This window comes from Trachemys scripta, chromosome 7 (assembly GCF_013100865.1).
Source record: "Trachemys scripta elegans isolate TJP31775 chromosome 7, CAS_Tse_1.0, whole genome shotgun sequence".
In the NCBI taxonomy this organism is placed as follows: domain Eukaryota; kingdom Metazoa; phylum Chordata; order Testudines; family Emydidae; genus Trachemys; species Trachemys scripta.
Genome location: NC_048304.1, coordinates 116,597,693 through 116,612,101, shown reverse-complemented (window position 1 = coordinate 116,612,101; position 14,409 = coordinate 116,597,693). Strand labels below are relative to the sequence as shown.

The 14,409-nt window shown below is 42.4% G+C and overlaps 1 protein-coding gene across 1 annotated transcript in view; it reads left to right on the top strand.

The window, feature by feature from the left end:
- Positions 1 to 13,693, top strand: part of ACSL5 (acyl-CoA synthetase long chain family member 5) — a 38,237-nt gene extending 24,544 nt beyond the window's left edge. Inside the window, exons 10-21 of the mRNA XM_034777066.1 lie at positions 137 to 210; positions 965 to 1,042; positions 3,918 to 4,052; positions 4,673 to 4,807; positions 6,152 to 6,247; positions 7,534 to 7,606; positions 9,422 to 9,510; positions 9,596 to 9,712; positions 10,525 to 10,668; positions 12,140 to 12,241; positions 12,755 to 12,826; positions 13,226 to 13,693. Coding sequence (XP_034632957.1) covers positions 137 to 210; positions 965 to 1,042; positions 3,918 to 4,052; positions 4,673 to 4,807; positions 6,152 to 6,247; positions 7,534 to 7,606; positions 9,422 to 9,510; positions 9,596 to 9,712; positions 10,525 to 10,668; positions 12,140 to 12,241; positions 12,755 to 12,826; positions 13,226 to 13,366 — 1,256 coding nt within the window. The 3' untranslated portion in view covers positions 13,367 to 13,693. The remainder of the gene's footprint in view (positions 1 to 136; positions 211 to 964; positions 1,043 to 3,917; positions 4,053 to 4,672; positions 4,808 to 6,151; positions 6,248 to 7,533; positions 7,607 to 9,421; positions 9,511 to 9,595; positions 9,713 to 10,524; positions 10,669 to 12,139; positions 12,242 to 12,754; positions 12,827 to 13,225) is intronic.
- The last annotated feature ends 716 nt before the right edge of the window (positions 13,694 to 14,409 follow it).

Below are 14,409 nucleotides of genomic sequence, written 5' to 3'. Positions count from 1 at the left end.
AGTCCAATACCACAAATGAATCCACTGAGGGCTTGCAAATGTACAAGTGACTGAGCCAAATGTAAACTGCAAAACTTGCCCAATCCCTAGTGGTTCCAGCTGCCATGAGTTTGTTCTTTCCCATGATCTTTGGCAGGCAACCCAAAAGGAGCCATGCTCACCCATGAAAACGTTGTTGCAAATGCTGCTGCTTTCCTTAAAAGTACAGAGGTAAGTTGCTGCTTTCATGTTTGCAGAGTAACTTGGTGTTTGTTCCTTGGGAGGCTTGTTATCCTGTCTAAGCCACCCAGCTTCACAAAACTATTCAAGTCCTCCTGAGTTGCCACAGTCAATTTAACAATCTGCCTACACTGTGTGCAGGACTTTGAAATGGACAAGTCTCCCCTGCAGACCAGGCCAAGACAACTAACCTCACTCCTGTCCAAAGCCAGAACACAAATTTTACAGAAATGAGAAGTTGGTCCTAGGAATGGATCTGATTTCAGATCTTGTGGTCTGGCTATCTAAATCCTTGCTGCTCAGATTGGATCTGAACTTCCCATCTTGGGCCTTTCTTGGGGCTTGCCTATACAAGGACACTCAGGAAAGTTAGACGTGCTCCTAGAAGGAAGACACAACTCTTCCCTCCCTCCTCCCTCTTCCCCACCCCCACCACCCAAATCGCACTCTTTCGAGTGCCTGACTTGGCTCCAAACCAAGCTGAGGAAATCTACTAGACAGGGAATTCAGGAATTGCGGATGGCCACCATCCTCCCTCTGTCCCCCATGCTAATTTCAGTGGTCTCTAACAGATCCCTGGCGGCAGGGATACCAAAGTTCTGACTCCTCAAACCTCTGAGTAGGCTGGAGCAGGTGTAAAATTACCTGCCACTTCAATATAGCAGTTAAACCTAGATCTGTTGAATTTTGTGCTATGCTGTGGCATAACTATCTCCCACCTCAATGCTCTTCTGTTTCACTGTAGACTACATTTGACTGCAAGACTTCAGACATCTCAGTGTCCTATCTTCCTCTGGCTCACATGTTTGAGAGAGTAGTACAGGTAAGAGTAAACCAAGCCCTTAATTTGTTTCCTTATGTTCTATAGCAATGTCCTTCCTGTAATGATCTGGTAGAAGTTTTGTCCATGCAACTAGTCCTACAATGGCACACTTAACTCAGTATTAGTTAGCTACTGACTTAAGTGACTGGTCAATAACAGATTGTCCATAGGGCAACCTTCAAAACCATTATTTAGTGATATTAATAGTCATGCTCCAGGGCTTATACCAACCACTAAACAAATGTAACTATGACTAATCAGAACATTCATATACATTCTTTTAAACTTGCCAATAAAGTTGGCATATGAGACTGCTTTAACATGAAATATATGGCAGAATGCAGGTAAAATGGCAGGAAACCTACAATTCTCCCCAAGGAGTTCAGTCACATTTTAATTAACACATTTTAATGAGTGTCTTCAGCATAGAAGCAAGTCCTCTGGAAAGATGGCCAAAGCATGAAGAGGCATATGAATCTGTAGCATATCTGGCACATAAATATCTTGCAACGCCTGCTACAACAGTGCCACATGAATGCCTGGTTTCATTTTCAGTTGACAATGCTGCCTGCTTCTTTACAACATCTCCAGTAAATGTAAACAAACTTGCTTCTCTTAGCAATTGGCTGAACAAGAAGTAAGACTGAGTGGACTTGTAGGCTCTGAAGTTTTACATTGTTTTGAGTGCAGTTGCGTAACCTGCATTTGTCAGTTGTGCAATCTCATCATAGAAGCACTACAGTACTTAGTATTTTTCAATTCAGCTCATACATCTTACCATTTTTACAGTGCAGATATCTGTAATCAAATATAAAGTGAGCACTGTACACTTTCAATTCTGTAATTGAAATCAATATATTTGAAAATGTAGAAAATTCAAAAATATTTAAATAGCAATTGGTATTCTATTTAACAGTTAAATTCAATTAATTTTTGAGTTAATCACATGAGTTAACTGCAATTGACAGCCCTAATCTAAATACATATGTGGTAGACAAGCTGGTGCATTGCTCAGACGTGTACTATAAACCCTCTGTGAATGTGTGAACGCATGTACCTGTAAATATCTCAAATTTCAACATTGCAGCATAGGTCAGGAGACTGACTTTGCCAGGTATGATCCAGATTAATGTCCCCTCTGTCCTGCAACCTTGGGTGCCTTACAATGCCTTGCCAAAGTAGCTCCCACATGAATTGCTCAGTCTTTCAGCTTGTCTGCATAGTACAGTCTGCTACCCCACTTGAGTTACATTTTTGCTAGCTTGTGGTGAGATGCTTTGCTTGAGCCATCTTACTGACAAAACCCTGTAAGTCAGGACCCCTCTCCCCCACAGTCCAGTGAATGCAGTGTATGGGATGGGCAGGGAGAGAGAAGGGGTGCCTTGAGATTTTTGTCCCTCCTTTTTTATAATTTCTAGCTGGGCACTAGGAGATAACCAGCAGGGAACATCCTTCCACATACACTTGCTCACCTGTTTGAGCTTCCTTGGTTTCCCTTCCTGCTTGACTTTTTTATTGCTTAAATGCAAATTAAGCACAGCACACATTCCTTTGTTTTAGGACAGACCTGTTTGCCAACATCTGTTTGGGCAGAGCCATGGAGTTTGGAACATGTTGAAATACATATGGCAAAGATTCCCCTGTATGATGTATCAGCAAATTGAGTTTTCAAATGATTACCTTACTAGGTGTACTTTGTACAAAATATATTACAACAGTATGTAAGGTGTGAACACAGGTCTAGATTATCACACTCACTCTCTAGCATTCACATGCAACACCTTAATATCCCCAAAATAGGCCCTGAGCCAGAGCCCCTTGTATCAAGGGCCTGAACCAATAGGGGTTGAATGTGAGCAAGATAAAGAAAGTAAGGGGTCACAGGAGGAACTGAGGGCTCTTCTATTCCTAAGGCATGATCTCAGGCCAGTCCTGATCCCCACAGAACTTGATGCCAAAGATCTTATTGATCCCACTGAGAAATGGATTCAGTCTCATTAATTTTCACATTTCAATCAATTTGAATGAAGTAAATAACCTTTGTCAGAATTGCATCTGACAAACATAGCCCTGCTTGGTATCTGCTACCTCTGAAGGGATTGATGGTGGGTATTTCCCACCTTAAAGCAACACTGTCACACCATTGCAAAGTGTAGGGCAGAGGACACTAAGAAAACACCTAAACAAATGACATTTCTAAAACATCCCTTAACTCTAATAGCCCTTCAGAAGCAATAAATCCTCCCAGAGCAGGTCCAGAAGCCCAAATACACATATGTGGACCCATATTGTAATAACCTTTCACAAAGTACACTCTCTACCCAACCTCACCTTCTGTTTAATCCTGATTCCTGAACTACTTCAATGGCCTTGAGCAAGTCACTTGGCCCCTTTGCCTCCACTTCCCTATCTGTAAAGTGGAAATCCTTAATCTTAATACTTCTAAAGAACACTGAATACAGGAAGCCATTAGCACTCAGAAAATTGCAGTGAGTGTAATAGTGTTCTTAAAAAAATCTTAATATCACAATTCAGTTTCTTCACTTGTTCCACTACAGTCTGGGATCTCATGATAGAAACTAGACCTACAAGAGGGATGTCATTTGGTTAACAGGTACAAGTGACTTGCCTATCCTTCAAATGGGGATATGTTGACAATTAAGTGATTTCATCCTTTGCTCCCAGGGGGTGCATGAGCACAAAGGATAACCGTTTCACTCCTCCAAGGAAGCTGTATGCTACAGATGCATGAAAAGCCTGCATAGCCTTAAACTCATTAATTGTTCCAAGACTCCTAGTCCTATGAGGCTGGGAATTCTTACCCCAAGCAAGGACTTGCAGAACTAGACTCATTTTCTGTATATTTACTTTCTAGACTATAATGTACTCCAGTGGAGCAAGAGTGGGTTTCTTCCAAGGAGACATTAGACTACTAACAGATGACATGAAAACCTTGAAGCCGACTATGTTTCCAACAGTACCAAGACTGCTCAACAGGATCTATGACAAGGTAATAAAAGCTGCTGCTTTCCCAGATGAATTTACTTGAAGGGGATGTGCACTTAAATCTGCTTCCAACAGTTGCAAATTCACACAACTTAGCACTCACTGGAAACTTGGCTTTAAATTAAATGTACTGAAAACCCACACGTTGGGGGCAGAGGTCCTGATTAGAGGAGTGAGCATTGTCTTTATAACCCCTAGCACAATGCAGGGGCTTGGGGGTCATGATTGTAGCTCCTAGATGCAAATACATCACATACTTCCCATGAAAATCAAATAAATGTGGATTTTCAACTGTTAACACTCATGGCAGGAGTGTCTGCTTTTATTTAAAGCCAACACAAACCCTGTTGGCAGTCTTTACTGTCATGGCATTCTTTGTAGAGTCTGCATGGCCCATCTACCACAAAGGCAGTCCCTCAAGGTCATGGCTGAGGTGACCACTACACCAAGTGGCACCATTATATTCTCCAATGTCCAGGCTGTCTCTAAATGGAGGAAGATGGCACTGGACACTGAATCTAGCACCCTGCAAATTTTTTTAAGAAGTAATGTTTTCTTTATCATGAAGGAAAATATCCTGGCGAGCTCATGAATAAACTCACTTAAACAGCTTTTTTCCTGCAGATACAAAGTGGTGCACAGAATCCATTGAAACGGGTTCTGTTGAACTTTGCATTAGCCAGAAAACTGGACGAAGTGAAGAAGGGCGTTCTCCGAAATGACAGCATCTGGGACAAAATGATCTTTAAGAAAGTCCAGGTATGTCTCAAAGATGCATATAATTTTGAGTAACAGAACATATTCAGAGTAACTGCTCCAGGCCCAAATAAGATAAGCAGAGGCTAGAACAGCATGGGAACCCCCCAAAAAAATACTATAACCACTGTAATGGTGTTTACCTTGGATCAGAGCTGAAAGCAGGAGTCTGACATGAGCTGAAGAACCAGGCTGTAATGTAGCAGACTTGGAACATCTGTAGATCATGCCCAGAATGGGAAACGTGTAACAGAGGTGAATTACACACAAGGATGTGTCACAACACTACACTGTTTTATAGCAATAGTTCAAAACAACACAGTAAAACTATTAGACTTGCAGTGATTAACTTCATTGTACACATGCATGAATGCAACTTTGAGTTGCTGTGTTCCAGTTGGACAGAAGTGTCTGGGGAACATATACTCTGCACCTGAGTTTAGTCTGAAGGTGGTGTTGAGCTGAAACTGAACCAACTGGAAGATGGGACTGCTTCTTTAAAATCTAGAAGTGTCCAATCCTTGGTGACTGCTCCTTATGGTAGTATTAGTGTAAGGTGTAATACACCAGATACTTGTCTGGCATCTAAGAGGAGAATAGCCTAGTTCTTTGTTCAGTGGGCGGCCACTGGATCAACAACCAAATTGGGGCAATAGCAGCATGGATAGGGGAGGGAATGAGATCTGGAAGCTAAAGCAGGAGATGAAGGTAGAGATCTAATCCTTGAGTGATCGCTGGCTGGCCATGTAAAATGGATAAATGACAAGCATTCCACCTCCACTTTGGATATAGCATGTAGCTACCTCACTTGAGATACTGTAATTCTTGGCACTTTAAAAGCACCCTGAGACCCTTACCGAATTAGCTGGGGGGTGGGGAGAAGAATGCTGATCTGACTTGACTTGGCTGCCTTGAAGTAATTCCAAAAAGTAGCTACCATGTTCTAGAGCCAGGTGGGACAGAATACAGTAATGTCTCAACTTTTCCCTTTGGGAAGCTTGGTGCTTGCACCACTGATGCCTGTTAGATAGGAAGGCCTGTTAGCATGTCTTTTGATCCTCTCCCTTCCATGAATGGCAACTAAGCCTTAGTCCTCCATTAGCTGGAGCAGTTCTCAATTCTGCTCAAGTGGTATGCTGCTTTTGGAGGGCTTGTGTGGCTTGGACAATGACTTGCTAGCTACTTGTGGCAATGGTTCCTGTTAAGGAGGGGGGAGGAGGCATACCTTGAATGAAGTCATAAGTTCCTGTACACAGCTTAAAAATGAGATGCTGATGAGTAACAAACCCTTGACTCCTATAGATCGATGAGGCTCTGCTTTTTGACTACTCTAATCATTTCTTGCAGGAGACCATGGGTGGGCAAGTGCGTATAATGGTAACAGCAGCTGCCCCCATATCTCCCTCTGTCCTGACACTTCTCAGAGGAGCATTGGGATGTCAGGTGAGCCATGTTTGCCATCTTATTCCATGGTGGAGACTCTTCTCTGAGACTATGGTTAACTTCTCAGACTTGATTTGAAAGAACACTTTAGATGGCACTTTCACTGACAAGTGACACTGGCCCAGACTGAGTGTAGTGGGGGATTATTTTTGTATGAAGTATGGACTTCTCAGCATGTAGCTAAGACAAATGCCATAGCATTCCACATTGAAGAAAACAGTTTTGCACTAAAAGATCTCTTTTAGACAGACTCTACATCATTGACTCTTGATCACACAAACTCTTCTCCCCATCTATGTACTTGCACTTTTCTAGCTGGATCCAACATCCTACAATCTTTAGTGTTCATGCTATGTAGAATAAGGGCCTCTTCCTGAATGAGTGGAGGATGAGGTTGCTTGGAAGGTTGACACTGTCAGGCATCTCATATAGCCAAATCGGAAGACTCCCTGCTATGAAAAGTTTACTCCAAATAGAAAGGAAAGGGTGGAGAGGAGCAGTAAAGCAGATGACTGAATTTAAAGCCTCTTGTAGTGCCACAATCCTATTAAGACTTGTTCTTTTGCACATGTTCCTCTCTGCAAATTAAGTTGGCAATCCCCACACTGTAGCATTAGTATAGCAAGGGGAGAACACAAACCTTTTGTGGTATGTTTTGAGTAGTTCTTCCCTCCAGCAGATGCTCTCTGCAATACAGCAGTCAATTTGCAGGGGAGTGTAATGAGGTGCCAGGAGTTTTTAGCAACATGCCCTGTTGGCAAGTGTTGGCACTTCTGCCACAGAACCCTGCATAAAGTGTCTGGAGCATACCACTAGCTCTATGCAGGGGTGTGTGGTGGGAATGGCTCTGGAGGGAACTGGGAAAGGAGTCTGGACAGCTCTGCTCAGGGAGGAAATAGGTTTAACTTTTTCTTGCCAATAGGAAGCGTTTAGATGGGATCTCTCTGCTCAAATCTGCACTTGAGCTGTTAACGGAGGCCTGCACTAGGAATTCTGTGTTTATATGAAGGAACTGGATGTAGGCTCAACCTTCTCAGTGGTAAAATTCTGATCATACCAAAACAGTGGGCTATTAGATCTGGATTTTTTTACAATAGCTGTACACAATTCTTTTCTATATGCGTCTATTGCATACAAAGGCTGGATATGCCTGAAGTGGCAAAATACTTCATATGGTCATGTAAAGTGCATCTTGACACTCTACAGATGGGCACAACTCCTATGTTACAGCAGGGACCACCCAAGGACTCCAGCACTAAAAGGATATTTGTTTCCATCTTATCCAGATTTTTGAAGCCTATGGTCAGACAGAATGTGCAGCTGGTTGCACCTTCACAGTGCCTGGAGATTGCACATCAGGTATGGTTGAGATTGAGTTTTCCCTGAAGCTGCTAAAGGCAGATGCCTCACTGCCATGGAAGGTGTTGCACAACTAAATTGTCCTAGGAGCCTTTGAAAAGATCACCCTGATTCCCACCTGGTAGACAGAATTTAAATACTCTTTCAGTTTATTGTTGCCCTGTTGTGCACACAACTTCTCAAACACCCATTAGCACCAGTTAACCTTGCTTTGCCTTTTCTATGAGGAAGGGCTTGCTAGCCTGGATAGCATCTCTTCTGTTAAGCATGAACTTACTGACCTGGTGGCTTAATGGTATAGTTCTGTTGGGGGCTGAAGAATAGAAATGTGTTCTTTGGGCATAAAAGGCTTTAAAGGACCAAAGCGCACATGCATATCTTCCTTGGTCACGCTTCACCGAGAATCTCCAATATCTCTTCTAAAACCCAATAAGGGCCTCCCAAATTCATAGCCACGAAAAAGGTGCCCCCATACCATGAAATCTAGTAACCTTCTGCAAAATCTGGCCTTTCATGTGCTTTTACCCTCAAAGATTTCACAGGGGAGACCAGTGTTTCCCAAATTGGGGGTCCTGACCCAAAAGGGAGTTGTAGGGGGTTGCAAGGTTATTTTAGAGGGTCACAATATTGCCACCCTGACTGCTGCCTTCAGATCTGGGTGGCCAGAGCTGCAGCTGTTGGCCAGGTGCCCACTTATGAGGGTGGTACCTTGCCAGCAGCAGCACAGAAGTAATGGTGGGAATACTATACTATGCCATCCTTACTTCTGCACTGCTGCTGGCAGTGGCTCTGCCATCAGAGCTGGGTTCCCAGCCAGCAGCCGCCACTCTCCAGCTGCCCAGCTCTGAAAGCAATGCACCACCAGCAGCAGCACAGAAGTAAGGGTAGCAATACTGCAACCCCCTACAATAATCTTGCAACCCCTCCACAACTCCTTTTTGGGTCAGGACCCCCTACCATTGCAACACTGAAATTTCAGATTTAAATAGCTGAAATCATGGCATTTACAATTTTAAAAATCATATGACCATGAAGTTGGTAGGGACCTAAACATCATCCAGGGAGGCACTGTTATGTGGTTAGGTATTTCTGAACAACATGGAATATAAAATGGATCTTGATTCAGTATCTTCCTGGAGGAATGCAGAGCTGTTTTATTTTTGCTCATAATAAAACAACCTAATTATTGGGTAACTAATCCTCAACACAACCATTAGTCAGGAAACTGCTAGATCCAACTTGGATCACTTAATCACTATGAATCGAAACTACTAGGCAGAAATCCATTTACCAGCACACAGTAGCTGAGACTTAGGACAGGGTAAAATTTCAAATACAGTTGGAAAAGATGAGCAGAGGAGATCTTGGGCAGAAATTATTACCCAAATTAGAAAACTGCTAGGACATGAGATGGAGGGAGCAAACTAACTTACACATTTCCTAGGATTTTAAACAATCAGTGGTAAGGACCAATGACTTCTATATCAAAAGATGTAGGAGATTCTATAGTTTCAGCATAAAGAATAACCTGGCAGCTAAAATGTTCACCTTTAATCAAGATCTGTTGGGTTTGTTTTCCTGCAGCAGTGAAGAACCTCCCTGATCCAACCATTGTATAGTACAGTTTGGAAACTCCAAAACAATAGGGGGGGGGGGGCTGAAAGAATCTCAAGGGTTTGAATTCCAGTATCTCTAAAGTTGAAACTGACTTTAAATTGACTCCCTCAAAATACCTTGAGGGTGTGAGGAAGTCACCCATGGATTCTGCAAAAGGTTAGGTCTTGCAAATAAAATCTGCCTAAACTTCTCATGCAGGCCATGTTGGAGCCCCTCTACCCTGCAATATCCTAAAACTAGAAGATGTGGCTGATATGAACTATTTCTCTTCCAATAACGAAGGAGAGGTAGGCAAACCTGTCTTTGGAGTGATGCTGTAAGGATTGCTGCAATGCTACATCAAATAACAAATCTCTTGTTTGCATGCTGTAGGTCTGCATTAAAGGACCAAATGTCTTCAAAGGTTACTTAAAGGATCCTGAGAAAACAGCCGAAGCTATTGACACAGATGGCTGGCTTCACACTGGAGACATTGGGAAATGGATGCCAGTAAGTTTTCATTGGTTTAATACCTGCTATAGGAGGAACACTTCCCTAGTTGGGTGAGGAATCTTGGGGAAGTGATGATCACTAGTAAACTTGCAGTGAAGGCAAAAAGTATTGTATCTATTGTATTGTAGATACATAATACTAGTATCTTCCCAAACTGTTAAAGATAGGCCTAAGCATCTTTCTTTTGGATATATACTCCAGAAAACTCTAACCAGTTAAATGGGGGAGCTTTGTTTGGCATAATACAAAGATAATATAGACATAGAATTGGAGTGTTGATCAAAACTTAGATGTCAGTGTAGAGTCCATCTAAGGACCCCTTTTCACCACTATGATTGGTACAATATGTGGTTAAACAAAGATACCAGTAACTTAAAGTTTCTTGCATGAGGGCGGAGTGCCCAAGACCAATTAGCTCAGACAAGGGAGGCTTCAAATAACACCTGTCAGGCCAGTAATTTAACTCCAGAACATGCCATTGCTTTCACAATGATCAGGCAAGGTGAGATCTTCTCTTAATAAAGAGAAAATAAAGGTGCTGTCTAATCATGTCCTGAGATAATTGGAAGAATAACTGAGGAGTTGGGGCTTAAGTTAATCAGTTTCTCTGAACCAATTAGTACCTCTCAACTTCTCTGTGGGGTTGTGAAGATGCAGCTGTTTGAGACAAGCCACATGATTCCATGCAACAAAAATGAAATCTTTTGCAAAAGGGAGTAGGTCAGCTTTTTAGAAGCAAGCTTTAATTTGTGGGGGAAGGAATGACTCTAAATATTAGGAAATACCTTAACATTAAAACATTACCATAGAATGGAACTCTGAAGATCATTGACCGAAAGAAGAACATCTTTAAGCTAGCACAAGGAGAGTACATTGCACCAGAGAAGATTGAAAATGTCTACATCAGAAGCGCTCCTGTAGCGCAAGTTTTTGTACATGGGGAGAGTTTAAAGGTAAACTGCTTCTTTCTTGAGTGCTTTACTCCCTAAATAAGAAATGAGTGCTAAGAATTGGGCCTTCTGAGGTATTACCTTGAGTACTTAAGACCCATAAATTGCTCTGAAGCTCGTTCTGTGTACAAGCTGCAGCTTCCCCTCCAGAGCCTCTGTGGGGTATAGCTGGCCTGAGATATACAAGAGGTCAGACTACTAGTGGACTCTAGGCTTTAAACTCTGCCTGCTAACCAGGCTGTCGCTTGCTAGCCTTCCCATTAGAGGGCAGGAATCTTCTCTTCAGCAGTGTTTGTCAGGATGCTATCCCACAATTGTTATGATCTCTAAGTAGGCTGGGAGGTGATGAGAACTAACTTGGGGAGGTGGGGGGAGTAATTCAATATCTGTGTGGGTTTCAAATGATCAGAAGTTGCCTAAGTGATATCACTGCAGTTGATTAAAAATTCCCATGTATTTCAATGGGAGCATTTAAACCAATGCTGAAATCTTAAACCAGAGGGTGATCATCACTGTTAAGAAATGGGATGCCCAGAGTATAGGCTGGGTGGCTAGACTCTCTTTTGGAGAAGCCATTAAACTGTAGCTCACACTTTGAGCTGATTTAAATTATGCAAAACTCTAACTCAAATGTTAAGTAGTTTTGGTGTATCTAACACTCACCCTATCCAGAGGACTCAGGCAATTGTATTAGACTTTAAGGCCAGAAGGGGCTATCATGGTCATCTAGTCCAGTGATTCTCAAACTTTTGTACTGGTAACCCCTTTCACGTAACAAGCCTGAATGAGCCCCCCTATAAATTAAAGACACTTGTTTATATTTAACACCATTATAAATGCTGGATGCAGAGTGGGGTCTGGGGTGGGGGCTGACAGCTTGCAACCCCCCATGTAATAACCTCGCAACCCCCTGAGGGGTCCCATTCCCCAGTTTGAGAACCCCAATCTAGTCTAACCTCCTGCACATCACAGGCTACAATCTCACCCACTCCCTTCTGCAATAAGGCCATAACCCAGGCTGACTTACTGAAGTTTCCAAATTGTGATTAAAGATTTCAAGTTACAGAGAATACCATTTACTCTAGTTAAAACCAGCCCATGACCAGTGCCCCATGCTGTTAGAGGAAGGCAAAAAACCAAGTGTTCTGCCAATCTGATCTCAAAAGTCCTTCCTGATACCAAACAGGGTGATGAGTTATGCCTTGAGCATGTGGGCAAGATTTGCTAGCCAGACACCTGGAAAAGAATTTTCTGCAATGATTGCCACTTTTTTTTTTAAATCCATGATGCATGTATTCTGTCCATATCAGTGGTGGCAAAGTGAGAACCCTATAGTTCTGCAAAGCCTCTTTGGGTTGAGATTCTAGGTCTGACTCCTGTACTGAGTCCAACAGTTAAATGTTGAACAGGATTGCATTAAACTTTTGACACTTTCACATCATACATCTTGTTCCAAATGTGACTCTTTCCACAGTCCTCTCTAGTGGGTGTAGTGGTTCCTGACCCTGAGGTACTTCCAAAATTTGCAGCAAAACTTGGAATAAAAGGTTCATCTGAAGAAGTTTACAAAAATTCAGTAAGTGCCTTTTTATCTTAAGATTGTATCTTCTAGGTGCATTATATTTGTGCTGCAGAGAATAATAGTCCTGCAGAAACTGCCTTAATGTGGACTTAGGATATTTCTTTAGTGCCTTTAGAAGGTTTTTAAATTTTAAGCTTCCATTTAAAATACTAGTTGCTAGTCCTTAGTCACAACTGTTCTGAGTATGTCCTGGAGCAAACACTAGGTTGAGGTGGCCAGGCCTGAGTTCCAATCTTGGCTCTGCCATTGCCACAGGGGTTTAGGAAGACTAAGACAGTGCAATGATTTCCAATCTAGCAAATGAGGATAATGCTCTACTGGCTTTCATGGGGATGTGGCTAATGTTTATGGGGCTCTGAACACAGTACTGAGTGGTAAGTATCCAACACCTCTAAGCAGAACTTCACAATGGGACCACTACCCCACCGTGAATTTAGAAAGGGAGGTAGTTTTTAAACTTCTGCTTGCTGTGTTACATGGTCTGTTTTTCAACTTGGTCTCTATTAGGTATTGAAAAAAGCTATTTTAGAAGAGATGGTGAAAGTAGGAAGAGAAGCTGGCCTTAAGTCCTTTGAACAAGTGAGTATTTGGGGTGGGGAGGGATAGCTCAGTGGTTTGAGCATTGGCCTGCTAAACCCAGGGTTGTGAGTTCAATCCTTGAGGGGGCCATATGGGGGGGGAATAGTTGGGGATTGGTCCTGCTTTGAGCAGGGGGGTGGACTAGATGACCTCCTGAGGTCCCTTCTAACCCGATATTCTATTTAGGATTATGAACTTTCTGTAACCACATTGCCACAGGCAAGCAGTGGCTGCTAAAGGTCTGGGAAGTATGCATTGCTGTAGCTTAAACTAGTCCTGAACCACATTAGTAAACCTTTCCATATGGAAATTCAGTGGCTTTTCAGTTTATCATGGTGCTGATACACTTTCTAGCACATCACTGACAGCTAGTTTAAATGTCTGTCTTTCTACATTCAGGTTAAAGACATCTACATTCATCCAGAGATGTTCACTATTGAACAGGGACTCCTGACTCCAACCCTGAAGGCAAAAAGAGCAGAACTCTCTAAATACTTTCAGACCCAAATTGAAGCCCTCTATGCAAATATACAGGAATAATAGGGTGGCATTCTAAACACTCATTGAGATTTCTGTGGAATACCAAAGCACTCCTCAGGACAGTAAGTCACCTACTGAGAACAAGATTGAATAGAGGAGCAAGAGGAATCTTAACAGGAAGATGATACATTTATACTTGCCAATTTTATGCCTTGGTTTGGACTTCATCACAATGATGACCATAAGCTATTGTGTTCCAGTTGCCTAATCTCTGGAATAGGCACAAGATTCCAAGTAACATGGAAGCTCTTACTTTCAGACTGAAGCACACTGATGTCTAAAATAAGTGCTTAGGAAGCAAATGAGCAGGTTCTACTAAGCTTCATCCTTCATCAAAAAGTAGTGGTCCCTCTCCATGCCCTCCACTTATTAAACTATGAAATTGTCATTGGCTGGAAGACTGACCATTCATTCATAGTGCCTCCAGCACTTAAGCCTGAAACTATTTGTATTGTGCTTCAGCTGCCTTCTGGTAACCACTGCTATGTGAAGCAATAAATTTTAATTGCACATTCAAAAAACCTGTACTGTAGGAGTAATCATTTCTGCACAGTCCTTGGTGAAATTCAGTCACTCAGACCATAGTGGTAGAATGTCTTCACAGAATGCTTTGTTAAGCAGAGATCTTAGCTCAAATTATAGCTGACCTACTGGCTTCCTGCATGCACACCACCTGAGCTACAGGGCAAATATGGGGTGATTTAAAAACTGAGACCTCTATCCATCTGATCAGTTGAGTGAAGCTGTTTTTTTGTCCATTGTCCTTGCCTATGGAATACCAAGTCAGTCCAGTGTTAGTGCTGGAGGTTCCAGCAGCAAGCCCTAGCCTTCCACTAAGGCCACCAGAAGTGTCCTTTCAAAGCTCTCCAGCAACTTACAACTTCATAACCGTTTTCTTAATATTAGCTCATGTCTAAATCTCCCTGTCAAATTGTCTCCTAATCTACCAGGATAGGTTAAATAGGAAGAGACGTGTGCAACCTGAGAATTTTTTTCTAGTAGCGATCAGGTGAGAAGTGCCTCATGCTGTTGCACATGTCTCT